Source organism: Physeter macrocephalus, chromosome 4 (assembly GCF_002837175.3).
Source record: "Physeter macrocephalus isolate SW-GA chromosome 4, ASM283717v5, whole genome shotgun sequence".
Lineage (NCBI taxonomy): Eukaryota > Metazoa > Chordata > Mammalia > Artiodactyla > Physeteridae > Physeter > Physeter macrocephalus.
This window is the reverse complement of record NC_041217.1, coordinates 15,048,070-15,072,117: the sequence shown is the minus strand read 5'-3', so window position 1 is coordinate 15,072,117 and position 24,048 is coordinate 15,048,070. Positions and strand designations below refer to the sequence as shown.

The 24,048-nt window shown below is 38.7% G+C and overlaps 1 protein-coding gene across 1 annotated transcript in view; it reads left to right on the top strand.

Moving 5' to 3' along the window:
* USH2A (usherin) overlaps positions 1-24,048 on the top strand; it is an 829,367-nt gene that overhangs the window by 314,256 nt on the left and 491,063 nt on the right. The window contains exons 22-26 of the mRNA XM_028488076.1: positions 7,692-7,818; positions 15,356-15,457; positions 17,076-17,255; positions 18,269-18,399; positions 20,746-21,019. Coding sequence (XP_028343877.1) covers positions 7,692-7,818; positions 15,356-15,457; positions 17,076-17,255; positions 18,269-18,399; positions 20,746-21,019 — 814 coding nt within the window. The remainder of the gene's footprint in view (positions 1-7,691; positions 7,819-15,355; positions 15,458-17,075; positions 17,256-18,268; positions 18,400-20,745; positions 21,020-24,048) is intronic.

The window sequence follows — 24,048 nt, the reverse complement described above, 5'->3', positions numbered from 1 at the left end:
CCCTCCTTCCTTCCTTCCTTCCTTCCTTCCTTCCTTCCTTCCTTCCTTCCTTCCCTCCTTCCCTCCCTCCCTCCCTCCCTCCTTCCATCTCTCTCTCTTTTCCTGTCTTTCTCTCTCTTTCTTTCTTTTTCTTTCTTCACCAGCAAATATTTAAGCATCTATCATGTGCTATCGGGCTGGGTATTGCAGACTACACTAGTTTTAAAGTTAAATATGACCATGCCCCTATGAAACAATCTAGGTAGTATACAGTTAAAAAAAATAAAATATTCATGACTGTTTACGAAAGACAAGTATGATGCTGTGTATTATGAGAGCATAAAGTAAAGAGTCTCTTTTTTTTTTTTTTTTTGCGGTACGCGGGCCTCTCACCATTGTGGCCTCTCCCGTTGCGGAGCACAGGCTCCGGACACACAAGCCCAGCGGCCATGGCTCACGGGCCCAGCCGCTCTGCGGCATGTGGGATCCTCCCGGACCGGGGCACGAACCCGTGTCCCCTGCATTGGCAGGCGGACTCAAGAGTCTTTCTTTTAAGTTGTCTGTCTCCTCTGCAAATGTGATATTTAACTGAGATGCAAAACAATGAGGAAAAGTTGATCAGGACAAGAGTATATGTCTGTAGAAGAGGACATGTGTTTGAGGTGGGCAGGCCAGAGGAAACACTGATGGGAGATGAGGGTAGGATCTGTAATAAAATTTCCAGGCAGAGCAAACAGCAAATATTTAGTGTCTGAGTTAGACAAGAACATGGCATATTCAATACATTGAGATGAATCTAATATGGCTGTAGCATAGAGAACAAAGAGAACAGTGATAGGTTGAAAAGTTGGGTAGAGACTAAGTAACTTAGGACCTGGGAAGGATTTGAGAGGACTTAAAGTTTTCCTGAGGGCAATGGGAAACTACTGCACAGTTGTCTTCACTTTGGTTAAAGGAAGGTTTGTAAACATTTGCCGTTAAGCACTGTGTTGGACCTGTGAGTAACTGAGGAATAAGACTATATCAAAGATTTTTCTCAGGTTTTCAACTTAAAACTGCTGATCTAAGACATAAATTATGCTTGCCAAATAAATGTTTAATGTTATATTATTAAAGGAGGCACAGCTTTTCCCCTCTGTATCTAAGGGATCATGGGCCAAATCTTCCTACATCCTGGAGACCCACGCACCTTTGAGAGGAAAGTCAGGGCCTGCTGGACCAAGTGTGTCTGAGCATCACCCAGGATCCCTGCAGAAGCCCTCAAGAGGCAGACCGAGTCGTTCCTGTGTTAGGAAGTGGTAGAGCCATGAATTGGCTACTGGCAAGACCAGGGAAAGAAAGGTTTATTCCTGGTATTTTGACAGCGACCTGATAACGCCCTGGCCTGACCACTATAGGTCCTCAGGGACAAGGACCCCTGGGTGTCCCCTAGAACTGCAGCTTCTTAAGGGATGCCAAGAGGTGGGCAATGAGTAAGCAAAAAGAAATAGCATCACACCTAAGCAGATGCAGCATCCAGAGAGAAGGGGCTAAGAAGCAGCTGTTTCCAAAGGCAAGGCAGATGGCATCGGGAAAACAAAAACAGCACACTGACGTTGATTCAGTTACGGAACTGAAAATATTATTTTTCATTTGAATCCTTTAAGTAGATTAATTAGAAGAGAGACTGCTGAGCCTCGGATTGCTAGGTCAAAATACATAACAAAAATATGAAAACATAAAGAAAGATGAAGGAAGATGCTAATATTAAGAAGAAATTCAAAAGGAGAACAAAAAAAACACAGGCACAAGGTAAAGAAGGATGGGAGAAGATAATGAAATATAAAATAGAGAATATATGATTTAATAGACTTGATTATAAATTTATTGAAAGGGCTTATCAAGTTCTAGTCAAGATTAAGCAAAGCTTGTTCTTCTATAGGACCTCTGTGTGCCAGCCATTATTCTAAGTGTTCTCTCTATACATAAATACACACACACACACACACACACACACACACACACACACACACACACACGTATTTAAACATCACAACAACTCTATAAAGCAGGTACTCATTATCCCCACTGTACAGGTGAAAATCTGAGTCATGGTTAAATTAATTTTCCCAAAGTTATACAGCTAATCTGTGACCAAGCTTTTCAACATGAAAGAATAATGCTGGTTGATGTCCAGAGATTCAGTTTAAATACCATCCATGCACCATATTGGAAGGAAATATTTCAGCAAGGCTTCTAATCAGAAGGAAAAAATAAAGAATTTGAAATATAGAGGAGAAGTAGTGGTGAATAATAAACCTAAGGATATTAAGTTCAACCTAAGTATTTAATGACAAAATGACTAGAAATGTGTTTTATGTGTCAAAGAATCTTTGACATAGAAGAGACACACAGCAAAGGGGAAAAAAAGCCGTGATAATTGTTTGGTGCTAAAATTACTAAGAGTTGAAGGAGGGGGGAAAAATGAGTGACTTAAAAGTTTCTAAAGGTATCAACTTAGTAGAGGGGGCAGTAAGGGTATAGGTCATATTGATTTCTTGTTTTCATAAAATAAATGGACAAAAATATTTGATTTTAAATGTTGTGACAAAAGAAATTAATTACTAATAGAACGAAAATGTTCCAAGAACAATTAACAAGATAAAAAAAAGACTAAATGCTAAATTGTAAATATCAACAAAAAACATAAAAGAAAGGAAACAATCCAGTAAAATAGAAGAATATCAATGAGAAAGAAAAAATCTGGTTCTGCTTCTTCTACCTCAACCTGTTAATATCTAGGTATATTTGAGATCAAGCCAGATGGAGAAAAACTTTAATCATATAGCCATTTATTCATAGAGCTTTAAAAGTACACAAAGTGGGTTCATGTTGATTGTCTCATTTCATTCTTGAAGTAGCCACCTGAGGTAGGTATTGTTTTTTTCCCTGCTTTAGATGAAGTATCTTAACTAGGGTCACACAGTGATCTAGTGATAGAACTGGCACTGGATTTAGTTTATTTCGTTCAATGAAACATTGTTAAAAATGTGTCGTATTCCAGGCACCGTGCTGGGTAGTTATGAGTTGGAAACACGGAAAGGAGAAATGAACAAAATGCCACTCCTGCCGTCCTCTCTCTAGACACCCCGCCTTCCAAGATTGGAGTACAGAGTCCTGCTGGATTTGCACAGGGCAGTGTCCAGGGTGGCTTCACGCTGCGTCACACTTACAATACAATCGGTCACACCCTCATAAACGTCCATCCTGGTGTCTGTGAGTGTGATTCCAGATGCCCATTCACACCCCAGAGCTACATCTGTAATCCTACAGTGGCCATGGATTTGTTCACAGGTTTTGAGTATTTAATAAATGTGCCCTGCCTGCCCCCCGCCCCCCACCCACAATATACTCTAAACATATGGGGCAAAGTCTTTGCAGAATTAATCCAAAAATGATTCCACCAGAACTGAAACATGACTGCCATCTCTTTGCGTGTTCTCTTTCTAAAAGATGTGATAGCTTCAGATTCTGCAGAATAGGAAGGGGAAGAAGTTAAATAATGCTTAACTCCGCTTAGCCACATTATTGCCATTACGATCCCGAGACTGGCTACCAGAAAACTCTCTCCATCTCATCTTTTTCGTCCCCTTTTCAATGATCAGATAGACAGGCTGGTGTAGACCAGAGCAGAGTTCAAGGAAACATTCACAAGGGCATTGCCAACCATTTCCTCCCCCTCTTCCCTCAGACAATGGCCTGGGGTGCTCCCCGCTGCCTGTCCCTGCCCTATATACCCAAATCGTAACCTGTATACAAAGTTGGTACCTGCCAGGCAAGCGTTAATGAAATTGTTATAGCCAAAGTTGGAGGACCAGGGGAATGCAGAGGGTTTAAGGATGCCTTACAAGTGCATTTTTACCTGGAATAATAATATCCCTCCATAAAGCAAAAGTTACCTGCATTTTCAGGAAAGTGATAATTAATTTATACAAAAGAAAGTAAGGCATTGGTTGAGCCGGACTGCCTTAAGATACATTTGAGAAAATGTGATCCGAGGTATCACACCGTGTGCTTGTGATGCTCTCTATACATGAGTCCATGAGCTCAAGCTAGCTGGGACTGGTCCTTCCTCACCACGAAGGAGTTTATTCAGGTTAACTGGACATATTGCTAATTTTTAAATGAAAGCCCCGCATATTCTCAGACAAAGAATTGTTGAAACTGAGGAATGGAGAATATTTGGAATATTCTTCCATTTTTTTCTCTTTTGGGGTAGGAATATGAGTACAGCTTTTTTCCCTCTTTTTTAAAAATTGAAGTAGAGTTGATTTACAGTGTTGTGTTAGTTTCTGCTATACAGCAAAGTGACTCAGTTATACATATATATTCTTTTTCATATTCTTTTCCATTATGGTTTACCACAGGATATTGAGTATAGTTCCCTGTGCTAGACAGTAGGACCTTGTTGCTTATCCATCCTATATGTGATAGTTTGCATCTGCTAACCCCAACCTCCCAATGCTTCCCTCCCCCATCCCCACCCCTTTGGCAACCGCAAGTCTGTACTCTGTGTCGTGAATACAACTTCTTGAACAAAGTTAGAGTTACCCCAAGTTTAAAGAAGCTTAGGAGTTTGTTTTATATGTCCCCCATTGACATTTCAAAGTATTTCTATTTTAAATAACTTAGGTACCACTTTAAGCCAGTTTTCTTTCCTTTTGTCTTTAAAGGATACAAGATTATCTAATGAACACCTTATTGTACTCATCAGACAAGTAGTTATTTGCTCTTTGTGTCTTTCTTATCTGAGTGTACAATCCAGTGAGGGCAGGTCTGTCTTTTAGTCCCCAGATATATCTTTGAGGCTCAGTACAGTCCTTGGAACAGAGTAGATATACTCATAAATAAATAAAGGTCTGTTGACTGATTGGTTGACTGAGTGGCTTGATAGCTATTGGTAAAATAGTACTCATAATTGCAGAAATTACCCATTTTCTAGGATAAAATTTCCAGTTCTTTAATGATAATTTAACAATTTTAGTTATTTGTTTTCATTTGCCAGTTAGGTACTTTGACTTATACCAATGGTTATTTTCAAATTACTGTTCCTGAATCCATTCAAAATAATTAAATTTTGAGTTGTGGAAAGAGCATTTTGTAGGAATTTAAAGTTACTCTCTAACATGTAGTTTCAAAATAACTGAAGTCATTGTGTACTTTGTTCTTTTAAAAATATCCTGATAAACTTAAGTAACAAATTCTTTACATAACAATATAATTCTACATAGAGGCGTAAAAACTTATTTGGCATTCCTTCCAACTATCCGATTCATTCTATGCAAAAATATTTGGGGGAAAGGGGGAAGATTCTTCGTAATATTTAAAACAGGACATATGTTTGCCTATCATAAACTGAACACTTAGAATTATTGTTAAGAGTAAAGTTACTCCATTTTTTAATTGCTGTATTTTTTTGTTCTCTCTAACAATTAGCTAGTCTTCCTGTTTTCATTAGATTAATTTCAATTTGGAAATACTTGATCAGATGATACTTTATTGACTAGTAATGACTCGTGGTTCTCATTTAAATGTTTTATGTTCAGTGACATTAACAGGAAATTCACATAACATTCTGACTTCACTTAGGGAAACAGTGAAAGTTTTCAAAAAAATTCTGAATAGCATCTATTTAACATGTCTGATATTTTCCAGATGGAAAAAATAAACTGCATCATATGACATCAGAATTGATCACAGAATTATTCACTTAACAGTGGTGCGGTAAAATAATCTTAAAATGATCATCAAAGAATAATACACTAAGTTCCTCTAAGTATGAAGAAAATTTGGCATACTGAGGCTGTGTGTTATGTACTTGAATGTGTCGCCAGTCAAAGTGATTTCGATGTAGAGAACTATTAATGCTTCAGACTGTTGCTAAACATGATATGAAGAACCACTTAGACACCTGATCTTTAGAATGCAGCATCGTTTGTAACAATTTTAACGCTAACTAAGTACACTTTGATGAGACAGCATTTAATAAAATGCTCATTAATTTCATCATTAGCAAGGGTATGCTAAGAAGTAAGCCAGTTTCTTATGTCACGCCCAATTAGCATCCCATGCTAGTAATCCCATTAGTATTGTTGAATTCACTAATGGAAAAACTAATGGGCATGCTACCAGGGCACATTAATTGGGCACGACACCAGTTCTGGTTTTAATTATTAAACTACGATAATGAAATGTGTGTTTGTAAAATATTAAAATGTTGAAATAGGGTTGAGGAAAATAAAAGAATATGTAGAGGAAAGAGATAGAAGGAAAGTCAACCTACAAAGATTCGAGGACTTACCAAAATGGTCATCTTTCTAGCTGATCGAGTTGCCTGTAAAAGTTGGGCTATTGTCCACGTGAGGAGCAACCCACTCCTACTCATGGGAAATTAAAAGCGCTTTTTTGGTAATATGAAATTCTGTATGTCACACATGTTGTCATGCTCTGTATGAGGCCTGACAGGAGCCAATTAAATGCATAGAATGGACATGGTATACTGCTGAAGCTATTTTAGGGAAATATAAACAGAACTGTTTTACTGAAGATGGTGTGATTAACGTTGCAATTTTTGTGACATAAATCTTCACCATATTGCATCAGATAATTATCAGTTTTATCTTTTTTGAAAAACAGTATACCAAGATTATTAGAATTTGGTGAAACATTCCAAGTAATTCAAAATATGTTTTGTAATATTTTACCAAATCTTATTTTTAGCTTTTAAAATATTTTTATTGATTAAAGTTAAGTATTGCTAAAGAGATCTACTTTATTAAGAAAGAAAGAAAAAAATTGTTTTCATTTAGAAGGTTTAGAGTAATTTTCTGGTTGTTTTTTCTTTAACCCCAGTAGTAGCAAATGATGATGGTGACAAAGTTGAAATATCTTTTACTTAGTCTTAAGTGTTCACTAACATTAAAAGAGTACCATTGTGCTAACCAGAATATACATAGCTCTAAAGTGTTAAGCTAAAATGTTTCTCTTCTACTTTTCTTTGTTTCCTTATCCTCACCTCCTTTTAGCTAATATCTGTTCTTAATATCTGCCATTTCCTAGTCTTATCCACTTAGGAACTCATTTTTAACTATACTATTACCTTAGGCAAAAGTATAAATGCTAGAATTTAGACTACAAAGCATTGAGTATTAAGTTTAACCGCTATACTTATGTTCAAGGCATTAGTAACTGGCTAATTTTTAATGTGAACCTTATTCCTTCTTGCCATACGTAGTGTAGTGAAGGTAAAAGAAAATAACTTGCCAGACATTTCCTGATCTTTAGAACAATATTATTTGAATAGTATTTTATTAGTTTTAAATTCTTCTCTTTTTTATATTTCTGCCCCCAAATTTAAAATATTAGAATAGAAAATTCATTACCTTTCTGAGGAGTATAGTTACTCAAAATCCAAGGGTACTTGTAAGAGATTTTTATTCCAAAGAGAAGTTCTTTTCAGATTTTAGCAGAGGTGACACAGAAGTACATCAGAGAAAAGCCAGAAGGATGTATCAACTTTAATTTTGAGTTCTGTTTGAAATGTGTGCATGCTTGCATCTGGATCATGTTGAAATTTGCCAATTGGTTTTTAACAAATATACAAATATATATGTATGTGTCTGTAACATGTATACTCACTCATTGATTTTTTTTCCCTCATTCATTCCCTTAAGGGGTCTGCAGTAGAAGTGACCACAACTAATGATGATGGTAAACAATATAGTGATGGCAAATGGCATGAGATAATCGCGATTAGGCATCAAGATTTCGGCCAAATCACACTTGATGGGCAATATACAGGTAAGATCTTCTTTGATATATATAAAGGGCTCTACTGACGTGCTGATGTTACCGTACTCTTCTGTTGTTTATATTTGTTCATCTCTTCTTTCACCTTTATCTCCACTCAACGTCATCTAAATTGCTGTTGAGTTTGCCTTTGGGGTGCTCCTAAAACGATGAAGTCTTGGCAACCATTTTCTCATCTATGCAGCGTTTCAGTAAAGCAAAAATAAGAGTAAAGTCATCAATAGCAATTTTGTATCTTTTTCAGGTCTTTACAATTTACTTTCCTTTTACTTATGTTTTACTTATGTTCTCTCCTTATGTTCCTCTATTATGACCTCAGTTATTATATGCATTTTAGAGATGAGGAAACTAAGGCTCCAAAAGGTAAACAACTTCTTCCAATTAAGACAGTTGGTAGGCAGTGTTCTGGGACATGTATTTTTTCTTTGCAATTCTAGGTTTGTTTTCTTTCTATCCTTCCCTATCTACCATCCCCATGTAATTGGAAAAGTTACAGTACCTATACGATGATGCAGGCTTTTATTAATTCATTCAGAAAATATGAAATTTTAATGAGCACCTGCTACTGCTCTAGGAAATATGGAAACAAGGAGGAAAATTTACACTTTAGGTGGGAGAGGGGCAGGAAACAGAATAAATAAATATTGAACAAATATCAGGTAGTGGTACATTCTGAGAATGTATAAAACAGGATAAGAGGAAAAGGGGTGTGTGTGTGTGTGTGTGTGTGTGTGTGTGTGTGTGTGTGTGTTCGGGAAGGGATGTTTTGATTTTATAAAAGACTGTTAGAGAAGGTCTCTCCGATAAGGTGACATATGAGCATAGACCTAAAGGGGATAAAAGGGCAAACCAGGCAAATGTCTAAGAGAATGTTTCAAGTCAAGTGAACAGTAGGTCCCAGGGCCCTGAGGTGGGAGCATACGATATGTGCCATGTCAAGGACCAACAAGGAAGCCAATGTGGGAAAGAGAGGTTGAAGGGGCTAGTGTTACAATGTGAAATCAGAGAGGCCACTGGGTCTGTATTACATAGGGCTTTGTGAGCTTTTACTTGAAAAGAGGGAAGCCATTGGAGAATTTTGAGAGAGGGGTAACATGACACGACTTCTTTCTTTAAAAGGAACACTCTGGCTGCTCTTTTGGAGATAAGTTTTAAGGAGAACAAGGATGGAAGTGTTGACCTAAAACAAATAGACTGCCATATGTTTTTCCAGCAAAGATGGGTTTATTCGGGATCAGTAGAAAGCTGCAATTCGGGGTCTACAACCATGGTGAGCCACTTGTAAGTCCCCACACAGCAACGGAAGGAGAATGCTTTTATGGAGGGCAAAAAGAGGTTGGGAGGGCTGTAGTAAACAAACAGTCTATGGCTTTTCATTGGCTGAGTGCTTGCCAGGAAAGAGGAGGAGTCTTTCTTCTTCCTGTTGGGCTCTGCTGTCACCACAAGGCATGAGAGCTCCTTCTGGTCTCCCAAATCTATTTAATTGAGGTTTCTGTTTATTAATTTTTTATATGTCCCCCTTTTGATCATGGTCTTTCTCTCAGAGCATCACTGATCAAGAGTCAGCTTTTCTAGTTTCAATGGCTTTTTGTCCCTCAACGCCAGGAAGGACCTTTCCTGTGTGTGGGGTCTCATATCAGAAGGGAATGCATAGATTGGAAACCTACTGAGGTCATATTCGAGTAACAAGGGAAGGTAGAAGGGAGAACTCTCAGACACTGTCTGCCTAAATTCCATATGTTATCAAGATCATAGACATTGGAGATCATCTGAAGCATTATGTCATTGTCAAAGGTTTGGCAATAAACTTCCTAAAGACCTGGTCCAAATATCTTCAGAAAGCTGCCTCATCAGGTGTTGTCTGCTTCAGTTCTGGGAAATATTTACTTTCAGGTCACCAGACTTTTTGAGGTCTCTTCAGAATTTGGTGCTTTCTTTAGGCATGTCACGTGAGTCCAAGAATCTATTCCTTGGACTTTGGCGGCAGAAGGGTTGGTTAGCAATACCTGATAGGGGCCTCTCCAATAAGGTTGAAGAAAGTTCTTCTGGAGGTGTCTTTTCCAGTAGATAAAGTCTTCAGGTTGCAAGGTGTGATGCTTAAGGTCTTCGTCTCCTGAGAGTGCACTGTAAAAAGATTGCTCTACCAAAACATGGTTATTTTTAATAGGAGCAATTTGGCCCTTGCGTTATTGGAGTATCTCTCCTCTTTTCAGTTGTAGGTCAAAAAAAGCAGTAACCAAGTGTGTTGGGTGTCCTGTGACTGTTTCAAAGGGTGAGAATTTTTGAGTTACAGAAAGTGTGGATCTGAGATTTAGAGGGACCAATAGCAATGCTTTGGGCCAAGGTATTTGTATGACCTCTACAAATTTTGCCAGTTGGGTCTAATAATGCCATTATTGTGATCGACTAAATCAGAGGATTGATGCCACAGACTTGTTGAAGTACCTGGCCAGTAAAACAGGTTCCTCAATCACTATGAAGTCTATCTGTATCAAAGTGTAGCCCGTGTTCTGATACCAGATGCCCTAAATATCAAACCTGGGTTTGGGCAAACTACAGATTTTTCCTTGGCAATCTTATGTCTCTTTAAGGCTAAAAGCTTTAGAAAGTGGATGCTATCTTCCTGTGAGTAGGCTTTAGAAGATCAAAGAAGCAAATCATTCACATAAGCAGCAAAGTAGACCTGTAGAAAACTTTATATCATCCAGGTCAACCTTCAGGATTTACAAGAAATAAGAAGGACTCTCAGTAAAACCCTGAGCATTACTGTCCAGGTGAATTGTTTTTCTTTCCAAGTAAAGGTAAAATGGTGTTGGCTAGCTTCATCAAGTGGAATACTGAAGAATGCACTGCATAAATCAATTACAGTAAAGAATTTGCTTCCAGTGGGAATGGATGTTAGAACCTCTGAGGATTAGGAACAACAGGGCGTCTAGGGATAACAACGTTGCTTATTGCTCAGAGGTCCTGGACAAACCTCTACCCTCAGCCCTTAGGTTTTCTTACAGGTAAAATAGCATCCTTACAGGAATTAGTACAGGCATAATGAGGTTTTGAGCCTTATAATCTTCTATTATAGGCTTTATGCCTTGAAGGGTTTCTTTACTTATAGGGTATTGATTAATTCTGGGAAGAGATTTTGAGGGATTTTTTTTTTTTTTTCGGTACGCGGGCCTCTCACTGCTGTGGCCTCTCCCGTTGCGGAGCACAGGCTGCGGACGCGCAGGCTCAGCGGTCATGGCTCACGGGCCCAGCCGCTCCGCGGCACGTGGGATCCTCCCGGACCGGGGCACGAACCCGTGTCCCCTGCATCGGCAGGCGGAATCTCAACCACTGCGCCACCAGGGAAGCCCAAGGGATCTATTTGAATCTTGATGGGAAGAGGTGCTCTTTGAAGTTCGCCAATATCAGTTGGAGATTTTGCCCATAAAGATGGTGGTGGCTGATTCAATAGGGACAAATGATCAGTGTTTCCAAAATCCTCTCTAGAACTGTCAGAGACAGAACAAATAAAAGATGTTGGGCCTCCCTGGTGGTGCAGTGGTTGCGAGTCTGCCTGCCGATGCGGGGGACGCGGGTTCGTGCCCCGGTCAGGGAAGATAACCCATGCCGCGGAGCGGCTGGGCCCGTGAGCCATGGCCGCTGAGCCTGCGCGTCCAGAGCCTGTGCTCCGCAACGGGAGAGGCCACAACAGTGAGAGGCCCGCATACTGCAAAAAAAAAAAAAAAGATGTCAAAGGGGTCATTTAATTTACCTGGTTGGTGATTTTGACGGCTACTGTCAAATTCTAGATTATTTCCCCCTTTTGGAAGAAAGAATTTCCAGCATGATACATGATACTTCTCCAAGAAGTCTCAGCCTGATAAATTGGTAGGGGCAGAGGAACTAAGGAGAAAAATACATGTGTCTCTCAAAGGGCCTAAAGGAAAGGGAATAGGTTCAGAGACAAGAACCTCTTGAGATTCGTTAGAGATCCCCAGTATTTGAACTGTGTTAGTACTCAGAGGCAGAGGCTGCTTTTTAGTAATGGGATGGAGCACTGAGTGTGTGACTCTGGTGTCAATTAGGACTGGAAGAGCTTCAACCGCAATCTTGAGAAACATTTCTTTAAGCTGATTAAGACGGAGAATAGGGAAGAGCCCCTATAGTTCCTCAGAGCCTGTCATTGAGTAGTTGGAGGATGTTGGAAAGGTTAGTCAGAGGGCTGAAGACACTGAAAGCACTTAAATTTGTAACAGACTCTTTTCCAATATCCTGGCTATTTTCAATAATACCAGAAACGAGGAGGATTTTAGTTTCATTTAGGAGCCTTCATTTGCTGTAGTTGAAGTTTAAGAATTTAGGCAGTCTTCCTTTTAGGTGATTTAGCTATAGTGTGAGAGAGCAGTTTTGCCAGATTAATCAAAACTAGATGGGACATAGTTTTCCATTCCATCCTGGTCCTTTTTATTAGAAAGGAAAGATCCCAGTTTGGCCCATTAATAAACATGGAATTAAAAGCTACCCAGGTGGAATCAACATCTGGAGGAAGACCAAAATTTTGCATAAAAATAATCTGAATTCAGTTGTAATCGTAATGAACAGGTTCATCAGATTTTTGTGTACAAGGCTGAATTTTGTTCCAGTTGACAGTCTTTGGAAAAACCCTAGGAATTGCTCAGTGAAGTCACCTAGTGATTGTTCAAGCCTGATCATATAATAAGTTAGAGGGCTGATCTCCTGGTTGTTATCCTAGAGACCTTTTAGGATTTTCCCAATTAGCAGTTCTGATCCAATGCTGGGTCTGCCATCACCAACAAACCTATGAATTAGCTAAGGTAAGTCAGAGAAACCAAGTTGATAAGTTTGAATGACTACACTAAATTCCTCAGCAAATCTGTGACAATCTTCAGTTACTTTGGGTGTATTTTTGACTGTGGCTTGCAGTTCATCTTTAGTCCAGGGAATATAAGAAATTAAGCGTTTAGCTTCTGGAACCTCAGAAGGCTTAATTTTAAAGGGACAGGTTCTGATAAGTTCAGAGGAAAAGGGAGTGGGGAAAGTTTCAGAGAAAGGGGAAGTTTGGTGAGAGAATTATTAGGGGGGGAAACTGAGGGTCTAGAGGGGGCATAGGCAGTAGAGAAGGAAAGAAGATGGTTCCAGATGAGTCTGGCCATGAGGAGCTGAGGAAGAGAGACAAGATGGTACCAGAGGTGGAGCCTGAAACAGAGAAGCCAAGGAAGAAAAGCCTGAGGCATGGAGAGCCACTTTGTTTTTCTTTATCCACGTTTGCCTCAGTTAATCTTAAAATCTCATTTTGCTGAGTGGCAATTTTAGGCTCCTAATTACATTTAGAAACCTCAACATGCCAATCAAAATAGGCATACTATTCAGTTCTGGGAATTTCTGAGCTATTGTAGTCCAATTAACTTTGAGGATTCCAAAAATTCCCCATAATGGCCATTGATATTCTAAATTGCCTTAGGTCAGTTTGGTCCATTTAGATGGAAATGCACATGAGGAAAGACCACACTTTTTAAACATAAAATTGTCAGGAGCACCTGTCGGCAGGGGCTCCCTCAAAATATGTAGATAACTGGGATCTCATTACTCAGAGGTTTGTCTCCAGAGAGAAAGAATAATTTTTAAACAGCTCACAGTTCAAATCAAACAGCTCCCAACTCAAACAGCATGCAAATTAATACCAGCCAATTCTAGGGAAACAGTTTGGTCCTGTAGAAACCAGGCCTAAGGTTTTTCAGTCATTTCCAAAGAACAACCCTAATTCCAAAGGAATGGGTTAAAGGCTGAAAAACTAGCACAGTTTCAGTGAAGCAGCCTCGTTCCTGAAGGAATGGGCTGATGACTTCTCAGCCAGTCTTGGTTGAAACAGTCTGATCTCAAAATTAGACTGAAGTTCCAAATGCATACTAAGGTACAGAACAAGGCCTTAACCAGACAAAACCTTTAAGCAGAACTTGCATAAAGCCTGGAGAGCTTCAAATGCAAAGAGGGTGTGAGCTCAGATCCAGGAGAAAGATTTACCTTCAAACTCCAGGGTTGGTAAGAGCAGTGAGCACAGTGGGTAAGCAGTGAGCACAGTGGGCTTCTTTGTGGGTGCCACACCTGTTTGTTCACCAGAACTGGAGCCTTCAGGGGTTTTCTCTGGTCCCCATAGGGTCCACCAAAATGTTGACCTAAAACAAATAGACTGTCAGATATTTCTCGAGCAAAGATGGGGTTTATTGGGGATCAGCAGAGAATCACAATTCAGGGTCTACAGCCATGGCAAACCAAGTGCAAGTCCTGCATGGCAAGGGAGGGAGAAAACTTTCACAGAGGGTGAACAGGAAGCTGGGAGGACTGTAGTAAACGAAGTGTTCATGATTTTTCATTGGCTGAGTCCTTGCCAGGAAAGAAGAGTCTTTCTTCTTCCTGTTGGCTTTGCCTTCATTGCAAGGTATGAGAGCTCTACCTTCTGGTCTCCCAACTCTCTTTAATTGAGGTTTCTGCTTATTAATTCATTACAGAAGCAAGGAGACCAGCAAATAGGCTTCTGCAATAATTCTAAAATAATCCAGACAAGAAATGATAGCTTCTTGAACCAGGGAAGGAATTGTAGATAAAATGAGAAATCTGGATGTATTGTAAATGTTAAAGAATTTGATTGAGGTAGAGCAGGGGTTGGCAAACTACCACCTTGGGCCAAATCCAGCCCATGCCTGTTTTTATAAAGTTTTATTGGCAACAACTGCACCCATTGGTTAGGTATTGTCTATGGCTGCTTGAGGCTGTATGGTCTACAAAGAGGAAAATACATACTACCTTGCTCTTTACGGAAGAGTTTTGCTAACCCTTAATGTAGAGCATGACTGCAATGTTTGGGGCCTTTAGACTGTAACTACCATAACTAAGGTGGGAAAGCTAGTGGGAGAAGCAGATTCAGAGAGAGATGTTCAGATGTCAGTTTGAACACGTTAAGTCTTAGGTACCTATGAGGGATCCAAGTGTAAATATCAAGCAGATTCCCGGATCTGAGTTCAGGGAAGAGTTCCAGACTAGAGATAAAAAAATTGGGAGTTGTCAGCTAAAGATGGTATTTAAAGCCAAGGTCCCAGATATAAGTAGGGCTAATTGAGTTGTTTGGGCTCTGGAAAAAAAATCCCCCTTCTCCCCAAAAATGATGGAGTAAGATAGACATTTTAACAGATTTGCATTGTTATGCAACACAGTCAAGGACCCAGGCCCCTTCTGATCTTTGGCCCTGGGAGTTAGCACAGGTACCGAGCTCTCTCTTCATCCTTCTAGAGGGGATTAGGGTATCTGTGTAGGTGGAGAAAGAGATCTGAGAATGGAGGAAGTCTGGGTCATTCCAGCATCAAGATGTTGGGGTGATGAGGAAGAACCAGTGAATAAAAGTAACCGATATGTAGAGAACCAAGAAAGAAGGGTGTCCAGAAGCCCAGGGAAGGGTTTAGTCATTCATTAAATTAGTAGAAATAGATTATCCTGCTGAAGTTGGAATTCTCATCTCCTTTTCCATCCATAGGTTCCTCGGCCACCCTGAATGGTAGTACTGTTATTGGAGAGAACACAGGAGTGTTTGTGGGAGGGCTGCCACAGGGTTATACCATCCTCAGGAAGGATTCTGGTGAGTTTGGGAAAGGTATAGAATTTATATGTTGTCACCACATTTTAGAATCAAGTTGCATTATTTTAAAGTATGGGTAATAGTATTATTTTCTATCTCATGCTGTATTTCCTACATCAGTATGTCAAAAATTTCCTTTAGGTCTCTTCTTTTCTAAAGGAACCATGTACTACTTGCATTTCAGTTCTTAGTACCCAGTTCTTGATATGTAAAAGGAGATCATTAAACTTTTGCTGAAATGAATTTTACTAATTTCAGTCAAAGCTATGTTATTTAGGGATCAAAAACTTTCAACGAATTTTTTGAGAAGGATATATTTAAATCCTCAAGACTGGTTATAATTACCTCCTTAGAAATACCTGTAGAGAAGAGAGGGCTTTCATTTGGCTACTGTAGACTGGTGAAGTCTCTTGAAAACATTCTCACACACACACACACACACACACACACACACACACACACGGATTGAAAGAAAGAGAGAAGAGTCTTTGTCCTAGTTCTTTGCCCACCAAGCACAATTCTTGTCTCTGGTATATGCAGGCATCAGGAGGAGTGCATACCCCAATAGCAAGTATCCCTCCTGTAGATGACAGCTGTCCATTATAAATAAATAATTTGACATTGCACATATAAATTGACCTTGTAAAACTTTGATTGCTGGTGAATACCTTCCCTAAGATCAGGTCATGAACTCAAAAGCTGAGAACTAAGCTTTCCACTGACCTGTAAGGACACTGCCATATGAAATGCAACTTCAGCTTCAGGTGCCTTCTCGCCCTCTCTGCTTTTCTTTTTTTTTTCTTTTTTTTTTTTTTTTTTGCTCTCTAATTCTCTCATTTGCTCACTTTTTCTCTTTCCCAACCTCTTCTGACCACCCTACTTAATGTATTCATAAGCCCCACACCGACGTGGTGTGGGGAGTTCAAAAATTAAGTTTAACATTACATTAATTCCTAAAAATGAAATTATTGCTTTACTTGTGTAACAGACTAGGTCAAAATGACGAGGGAACTAAACTATAAACTGTAGATTTAATAGGTAGAGTTCTTTTAAATCTTACTTTTAAAATATGTTATTGCACATTTATTTTTAAGACCAGTGGCAGATGAGATCCCCTTGTTAGTTCAAGAGGCAATAGTCTTGCTATTACTATAAAACCAAGGTTTTTGTGCAAACATCTGTTTCTGCAGATAAGATGAGTCTGAACCAGAGCAAAACGTTACAAATTGTTACCACCTACCCTAGCTGATGGTGTGGTGTTTACATGAGTTACTAAGAAGTTTGGGAACTTCCCTGGCAGTCCAGTGGTTAACACTTCGCCTTCCAATGCAGGGGGTGCGGGTTCAATCCCTGGTCTGGGAAGTGAGATCCCACATGCCTCGTAGCCAAAAAAACCAAAACATAAAACAGAAGCAGTACTGTAACGCACTCAATAAAGACTTTAAAATTGGTCCACATAAAAAAAAAAATCTTAAAAGAAGAAAATTTTTTAAAAATTTGTAGTAAGTAGGTAGTGAGAGCTATTGCCTATTTCTTTGATTTTAATGGCACATCAAATTCATTGCTTGAAAAGAATTTCTCAGAATACATATTTCTTGATATCTCTCAACCCCTGCAGACATAATCCAAAAGGGTTTTGTGGGCTGTCTCAAGGATGTGTATTTTATGAAGAATTATAATCCCTCTGCCGCTTGGGGGCGTCTGGTTTGGCAGAGTTCTGAAGAGCAAATCAACGTGTATAACAACTGGGAGGGATGCCCCACTTCATTACAAGAGGGAGCTCAGTTCCTAGGGACAGGTAAGGTTCTAAAATAGACACTGGTCATTGCTTAGCTTGTATGTTCTATCTTTGGTGTAATTTAATCTCTCCTGATACAATTATTTTGACCTCATATGAACCTGCTATCTCAGAAATACCTAGTTACGCCATGATGCCCACACATATATTCTCAACGTCTGAATTTATAATATAAATAGTAAGACTCATAAATACATATTCATGTGTAAGATCTCTGCCAGTTTGGGGTTTACCCATGGTAGAGCCACTAATGTCCATTTGTAAGTCCACTTTTTTACTTAGAATATAGTTTTACTCAGATGTTTCAAAGGAGTTTTGTTTTGTCAGGCTAATCCACACAATATCTGTTTTATCCCATGATATAGACTGACAGTGTTCCTAAGAGTAAAATTTCAGCTGCGTGATGGGGTAAGTAGGGCCTTAAGGGAGAGCTAGAGATTATAACCACCATCACTGCCATTGCTCCAAAGGCTGTGGCAAAGGTGAGGCGCAGTGTGCCCAGCATACGAGCCACCTACAGTCTCTGTCTAGCAGCCACCCAGGGTAAGGAGTGGAAGGGAATATGGTGACTTGGCCACCATGGCTTATTTTTGGAATAAAAGCCCACTATTGCCTGCTACATTTATAACTAAGTTGGTTAGATATTCGATTCGTTAAACTACGTTCAGAACAGAAAGCTAAATAATATTATACTCTGTGCACTTTTTCGTTGCTTTTTCTCATCACTGTCATTATCCAGAGTTGCAACTACTTATTGTTAATACTTAGATAAACTAGTAATAGTCCTCATTGTATCCATGACTTAGTAACTTGCTTCCTCTTAAAAGGTATGTCAAGTTCATTCTGCTACTTCTGTATATTACAAGGTGAATTTCTTAACATTGATCTGCATCTTCTTTTGTGAGAGATTTATTCAACAACAGAATATGTCCTAAGGTTGTCTTATGACACCCTTACGATGCTAACAGTATTGCTTTGCACATGCTGATTTGTACATGTTTTTTTCTCTAAAGGGTTCCTGGAACTTTATCCATATTTGTTTCATGGTGGAATGGACTTTGAAATTTCCTTTAAGTTCAGAACTGACCAATTGAATGGATTGCTTCTTTTCATTTACAACAAAGATGGACCTGATTTTCTTGCTGTATGTTAATTAATTTACTTAAAAATGTTAGATCCAACGTTAAAATCAATAAACCATGTGTTTACATTATACTTAATTAGGGTTTCTTTCCAAATTCACTTTTGCTTTATTTTTACCCCCATGTCATTTTCACTTTTGGAATCCTGTGAAACATTTTGTATTTTAGGACCATGATGATTTTTTAAATGACTGTTATACTTTGAAAATTATAATTTTAACAAAATAGGCTAAATATTAGGAATTGAGGAAATGCAATTTACCTTCCCAGTATATGAAAAATGTTCCTTCATTATGTTTTATATAATAGTGTTGAAAGAATATATATTATATATTTAATATTTCACACACACATATAAAATAAAATATAATAGTACAATGAACACTCATGAACCTACCACCCAACGCAAGAACTAAAATATTATCAAATTTTTGCATCTACCTCTAGGCCATCTCTTAGCCCATTTCCCTGTCTCCCTCTAGAGGTAATATGTAATCATAATTTTGTGTTTATTATCTCCTTGCATTTTTATAGTTTGAACATCATGAGTAAATGCCTAAAAATCTTTGGTTTAGAAATTTGTAAAAGTTTCTATCTTTAGGCAATTGCTTTAGCCCTTGACATTGTTTCTGAGTTATTCATGTTCTCCAAGTATTTTTCATGGCTGGGTAATAATATATCTCTTCTCTTTTCAATGAAATAGTGGTCGTTCCCATGTTTTTGCCATGGTGAATAAGGCTACTCTGAACATTTTTATAGGATGTACTTCTTATGACCAGAAGGGTGAACTTTTAGTGTAGGATATTAGTAGAAAGAATATGGGCTTTTGGCATCAGACAGACAAGAGAAAAATGATTATTTTTCCATATCACTCAAAATCCTCCAAAATTTTGTTTCTACATACCTGGCAGAACCCCTTCTTTCTCTTTCCCCCATATGTATCCTTTTATCTAATTTCGTACCTTTTTCTAAACCTAATGTGCTCATACATGTCCCCATCCCATTGAACATGTTAATCTTCCTGCTGGAGATTCTCCATGAATCTTACATACTTCCAAAAAACTTACTTCAAACCTTTCCCAATTCCCAGGGAACAAAAGGTGTATCTTCTCTCCAATCTCTTTCTACCCCATCCCCATCTTGTTTATAATATTACCGCACATGTTTGCCTCTGCTGTTTTTTTTTTTTACACGGGCCTCTCACTGTTTTGGCCTCTCCCGTTGCAGAGCACAGGCTCCGGTCGCGCAGGCTCAGCGGCCATGGCTCACGGGCCCAGCCGCTCCGCGGCACGTGGGATCTTCCCGGACCGGGGCACGAACCCGTGTCCCCTGCATCGGCAGGCGGATTCCCAACCACTGCGCCACCAGGGAAGCCCTGCCTCTGCTATTAAGACAGTGCCATTCTTGGGAACAATTTCTCTTGTAGTAGCAGGTTTACAGAACATAGTAGGGGAATCAATATTTATTGAATGAAAGGATACAAAAATGAATGACTGTTTATCCGATGTACTTCACAAAGATGATTTTTACATAGAAAAGCAATAATTTTTTATATAGCGTTATTTAATTTGCTTCATTGACATGATCTCAAATTTTTAAGTACCTTACGGTCACTAATTTGACTTCTAACAAAATAAAAACATAGTAGGTAAAATAATTATTGAGTAAAATTTTGAAGAAAAACATATGGAGGCATTTCCTTTGCCATGAAAATGTGGGTAAAATATGTTCATATTAGAAAATGGCACTTTAATCTAAAAGAATAGACATAGAAGCAATTAGGTTAGTTAGAGATTTAGAATAGTAACACTGAAATATTGAATCAAAATACATTTTACAAATTTGAAATTGAGTTCACCAGCCAGTTAAAATAAGCTTAATCAGGCTTGACATTTCATTTTCTTATTGTCTTGTCATATTTTTCCCTGAAATTAAATTGATATATGAAGTAGCATTTTCTCATTTTCTAAAGATTCAAATAAAAATAGAGTCATAGTTTAAACTGTTCTCTTCAGTCATTCAGTCACTTATGCTAGGGTTTAATCTTTTACCTATGCTGCATCAAAAAGAACAAAAAATGGTTTGCCTATGTAATATTGCATTACATCGTATCATCATTACTGGGTATAAATTTGTTTGACTCATTACAACATCCCTCATGTCAGTTATAAGCTTGCAGAGTACTTCATTATGTGTTACTCCAGTTCTGCTTAGAATAAAGTGGGACATTTTTATAGAGTGCTTTCAGGGAAATTTCTTCTCTTCAAGAAGTTGACTTTCTGTTCTCTTCCAAACTGCCATTCTGCAGTCCTTTTATATACCTATTTTCTTTTTAATATGAAATACAGATGGAACTGAAGAGTGGAATATTGAGCTTCCGGTTAAATACTAGTCTTACCTTTACACAAGTGGATCTCTGGCTGGGGCTGTCCTATTGTGACGGAAAGTGGAATAAAGTGGTCATTAAAAAAAAAGGTTCCGTCCTATCAACAAGCATGAATGAACTGATGGAGCGTGTGTCAGAGTCCAGAGCTCAGCCACTGATGGTGAATTCCCCCGTCTATGTGGGAGGAACCCCACGGGAGCTGTACGACTCTTATAAACACCTGAAGCTGGAACAAGGTAAACTCCATCGGGAGGAATTCCCAAGTTAGTACAGCCCTGGTCCTACCAGGTCTTGGTGGTTCTGTGTTTCAAGACAAAGCAGTCGAATCAGGCTGAAAGCAATACCTACTCACCCCTTTTCTGGAAGAATTTTAAGCTCTAAAAAAAAGAAATCAAAAAACACTTCTTCAGATAGTTTTGTATGTTGCCCTTAAGGGTGTGCTCTCATATGTATTTACAATCAATATATTTATTCTAACATATCTTCATCAAATATAATTGTAATTTATATATATGTATATATGTGTGTACACATGTGTATATATATAAATTACAATTATATATTTTTAATAATTATTATATATATTATATATATAATATATTTCCTTGTATGTTTTTCTTGAACACACGTGGTTCTGGTTCTTTTAAATACTGATCATTATCTGTATTTACAGATTAAAAAATAAATTAGGTTGGTGTGTACAGCCAAGAAAAATGGCCTTAAATTCCCTGGGTTTTTTCTGACGTAAATGCTGTTTGTCTCCACGCATTTCCATGGAGCTCTCATGCAGCAAAGCACATGAAAGTGTGGGTTTACTTGAATTTCAAACACACTTGTGAAAAGTCTGTGTGTCATTTATTATACATAACCTTCAAGGAAACGAAAAGTATGTGAATGTGTGAGTTACAACTAAAGCAGGCCTTTAACTCATGTAAGGAGTTTGAACATAATCAGAGAAATTATTGATTAAAAAAGGCTAACAGTAAGTGAGTTCATACTGTGTGACAGGCGTGGTTCTGAGAGCCGAATGTGAGAGTAAGTGGGTCAGTTCTTTATAACAAGCCCATGAGGCAGGTATTGTTATCTGTATCCCCACTTTACAGATGGGGAAACTTGGGGGCAGGGAGGAAAGTAACTTGCCCAAGGTCAATGACTGCTAAGCAGATGGCAAGCCTACCCATCTCGGGCGGCCTGGTGTCAGAGCCCACTCTCCTTATTATGGTCAAGTGCTCTCCTTCATGAGCATTGGCCGATGTTCTTTCTATCAAGTGGGGAAAGTACAGAAACTTCCAGCTTGCCACCAAGCATGTTCCTGTGTAGAAAATGTTCTCTCCGTATTTCAAAATCTATGCACCCTGAATGGTTAAAATTTCCACGAAGCAGTCTTTGCCTATTTGGTAAGTACATAAAGATTTAAATGCCTTTGAATAGAAAATATATGGCAAGCTCTAAGGAGACGTTTAGAAGGGTACTAGTAGGAGTTAATGAATATCTGGGGTGGAAGACAGTAATGACATTTTCAAGGCACTTAAGATGTAACAGCAGCTAAAAATATTACATTCATATAAGGGCTTCTTCTGGTTTTCAGGCTTCTGAGGTGAGAGAGAGCTTGAAAACTCTTTATAGGAGCAAAATTACTTGATTCTGTTTACATCTAGGAAAAATCCCATGTATATTGGGCATTTTACTCTCAAAGTACACCAAAACCCGTTGTTATGGTGGTCCTAGAGACATGGCTAAAATTGGAATTATAAGATGATAATGATGGAAGTTTAAAACATCAACATAGACCCAAGGGGAACAACTTAATCTACACTATGACTAAGACTGTGATACTGAAAGATATTTTATTTATGGATAATACTAAATTTTTATCATTGCAATATCATCCATATCAGTGATTCTCAAACCACTTATAAAATATTGAAGTATAGTAGCTGGAACATAGTAAGAACACAATAAAATTAGCTATTATTATTATTACTATTCAGGATCCATTGGAATTGCATGGAAGGGTTATTTAAAATGCAGATTTTATGCCTTTATCCTCTAAGATTCTGACTCAGATGTTTTGAATAGTAAGAGTTATATAAATAACTGCATGTTTTATACAGTGAACAGGAGAATATTCACAATATAGAGGTGCTGCATGCACGTAGTAAATTGCAGTTCAAACTAATCATGTTCACTTACCTGTATTTTTTTCAATCCACTATCAGTAGTCATAAAAAACTTTCTGTGCTTCTCCATTAGCATCCTTTTTCAAAGACTCTATTTTGTGGTCCTACTAGAGCTATTTTTTGTATCCATTAATGTTGCAATCTTCCTTTAAATCCAATGCAAATGAATTTTCCTCTGTGTTTTGGAGATGCTGGGCAACATAATTTGCTGAAGAGGTACCACCTCAGATCATGGGCATTTATCTAGAACTAACACTTGGGACCAGCACTCACCTCTGGGTTGGGAGTGAGCAGGCCATGGCATATGGTCTCCCAGGTTATGGTCTGTCCAAAGCCCTGAGCAGAGAGGTCAGGAGTGGGGCTGAGAGTCAGCCATCCTGTGAGCCCAAGTGTCCCATTGTTGGACCACTTCCCCCAGAAGGGCTACTGTCTCTCTGATATGTCAACCCAGGGCTCTAGACCACCTTCCAGTTAGTTAGAGACCTGGGGGTAGGATAGGGGTGGGGAGTGGCTTATGATTTTCCCAAAGGCAGGGAAGCAAGGAAAGGAGGCATCCTTAGTCTTCCCACAGACAGGCCCTCTCCCCTGTTTTTATCCTCTCATCCCATTCATATTTTAGAGGTCGCTGGGGAGTATTTCCGGTGGGAGGGTTTCTGATGGTGAAGAGTTGGAAGAATGGCGCAAACTTTGACCAAACCCTCTGACCGCCCTGAGGGTAGTACAGTGAGGACCCCACACTAGAGCCCAGGCATCTGCACCCCCAAAGGCCTGAGGCCAGAGTCCCATTTCCTAAGGAGGATTCCTACTTAGAAACCTCATCCTGTAACTTTCTGGACCTTTTTTTCTTTATCTCCAGAGTGAAGGAAGCCTACCTCTGTGGCCTTTCCCAAATTTAAAATTGCATCTTGTGTATTAATGTTTAAGACATTTCTTTAAAAAAATTTTTTTTACCATGTTTACTTGTAATAAAGTACACCTAACGTACGATTTACCATCTTAACCATTTTAAAAAAATTTATTTTATTTTATTTTTTTATTTTTTATGGTACGCGGGCCTCTCACTGTTGTGGCCTCTCCCGTTGCGG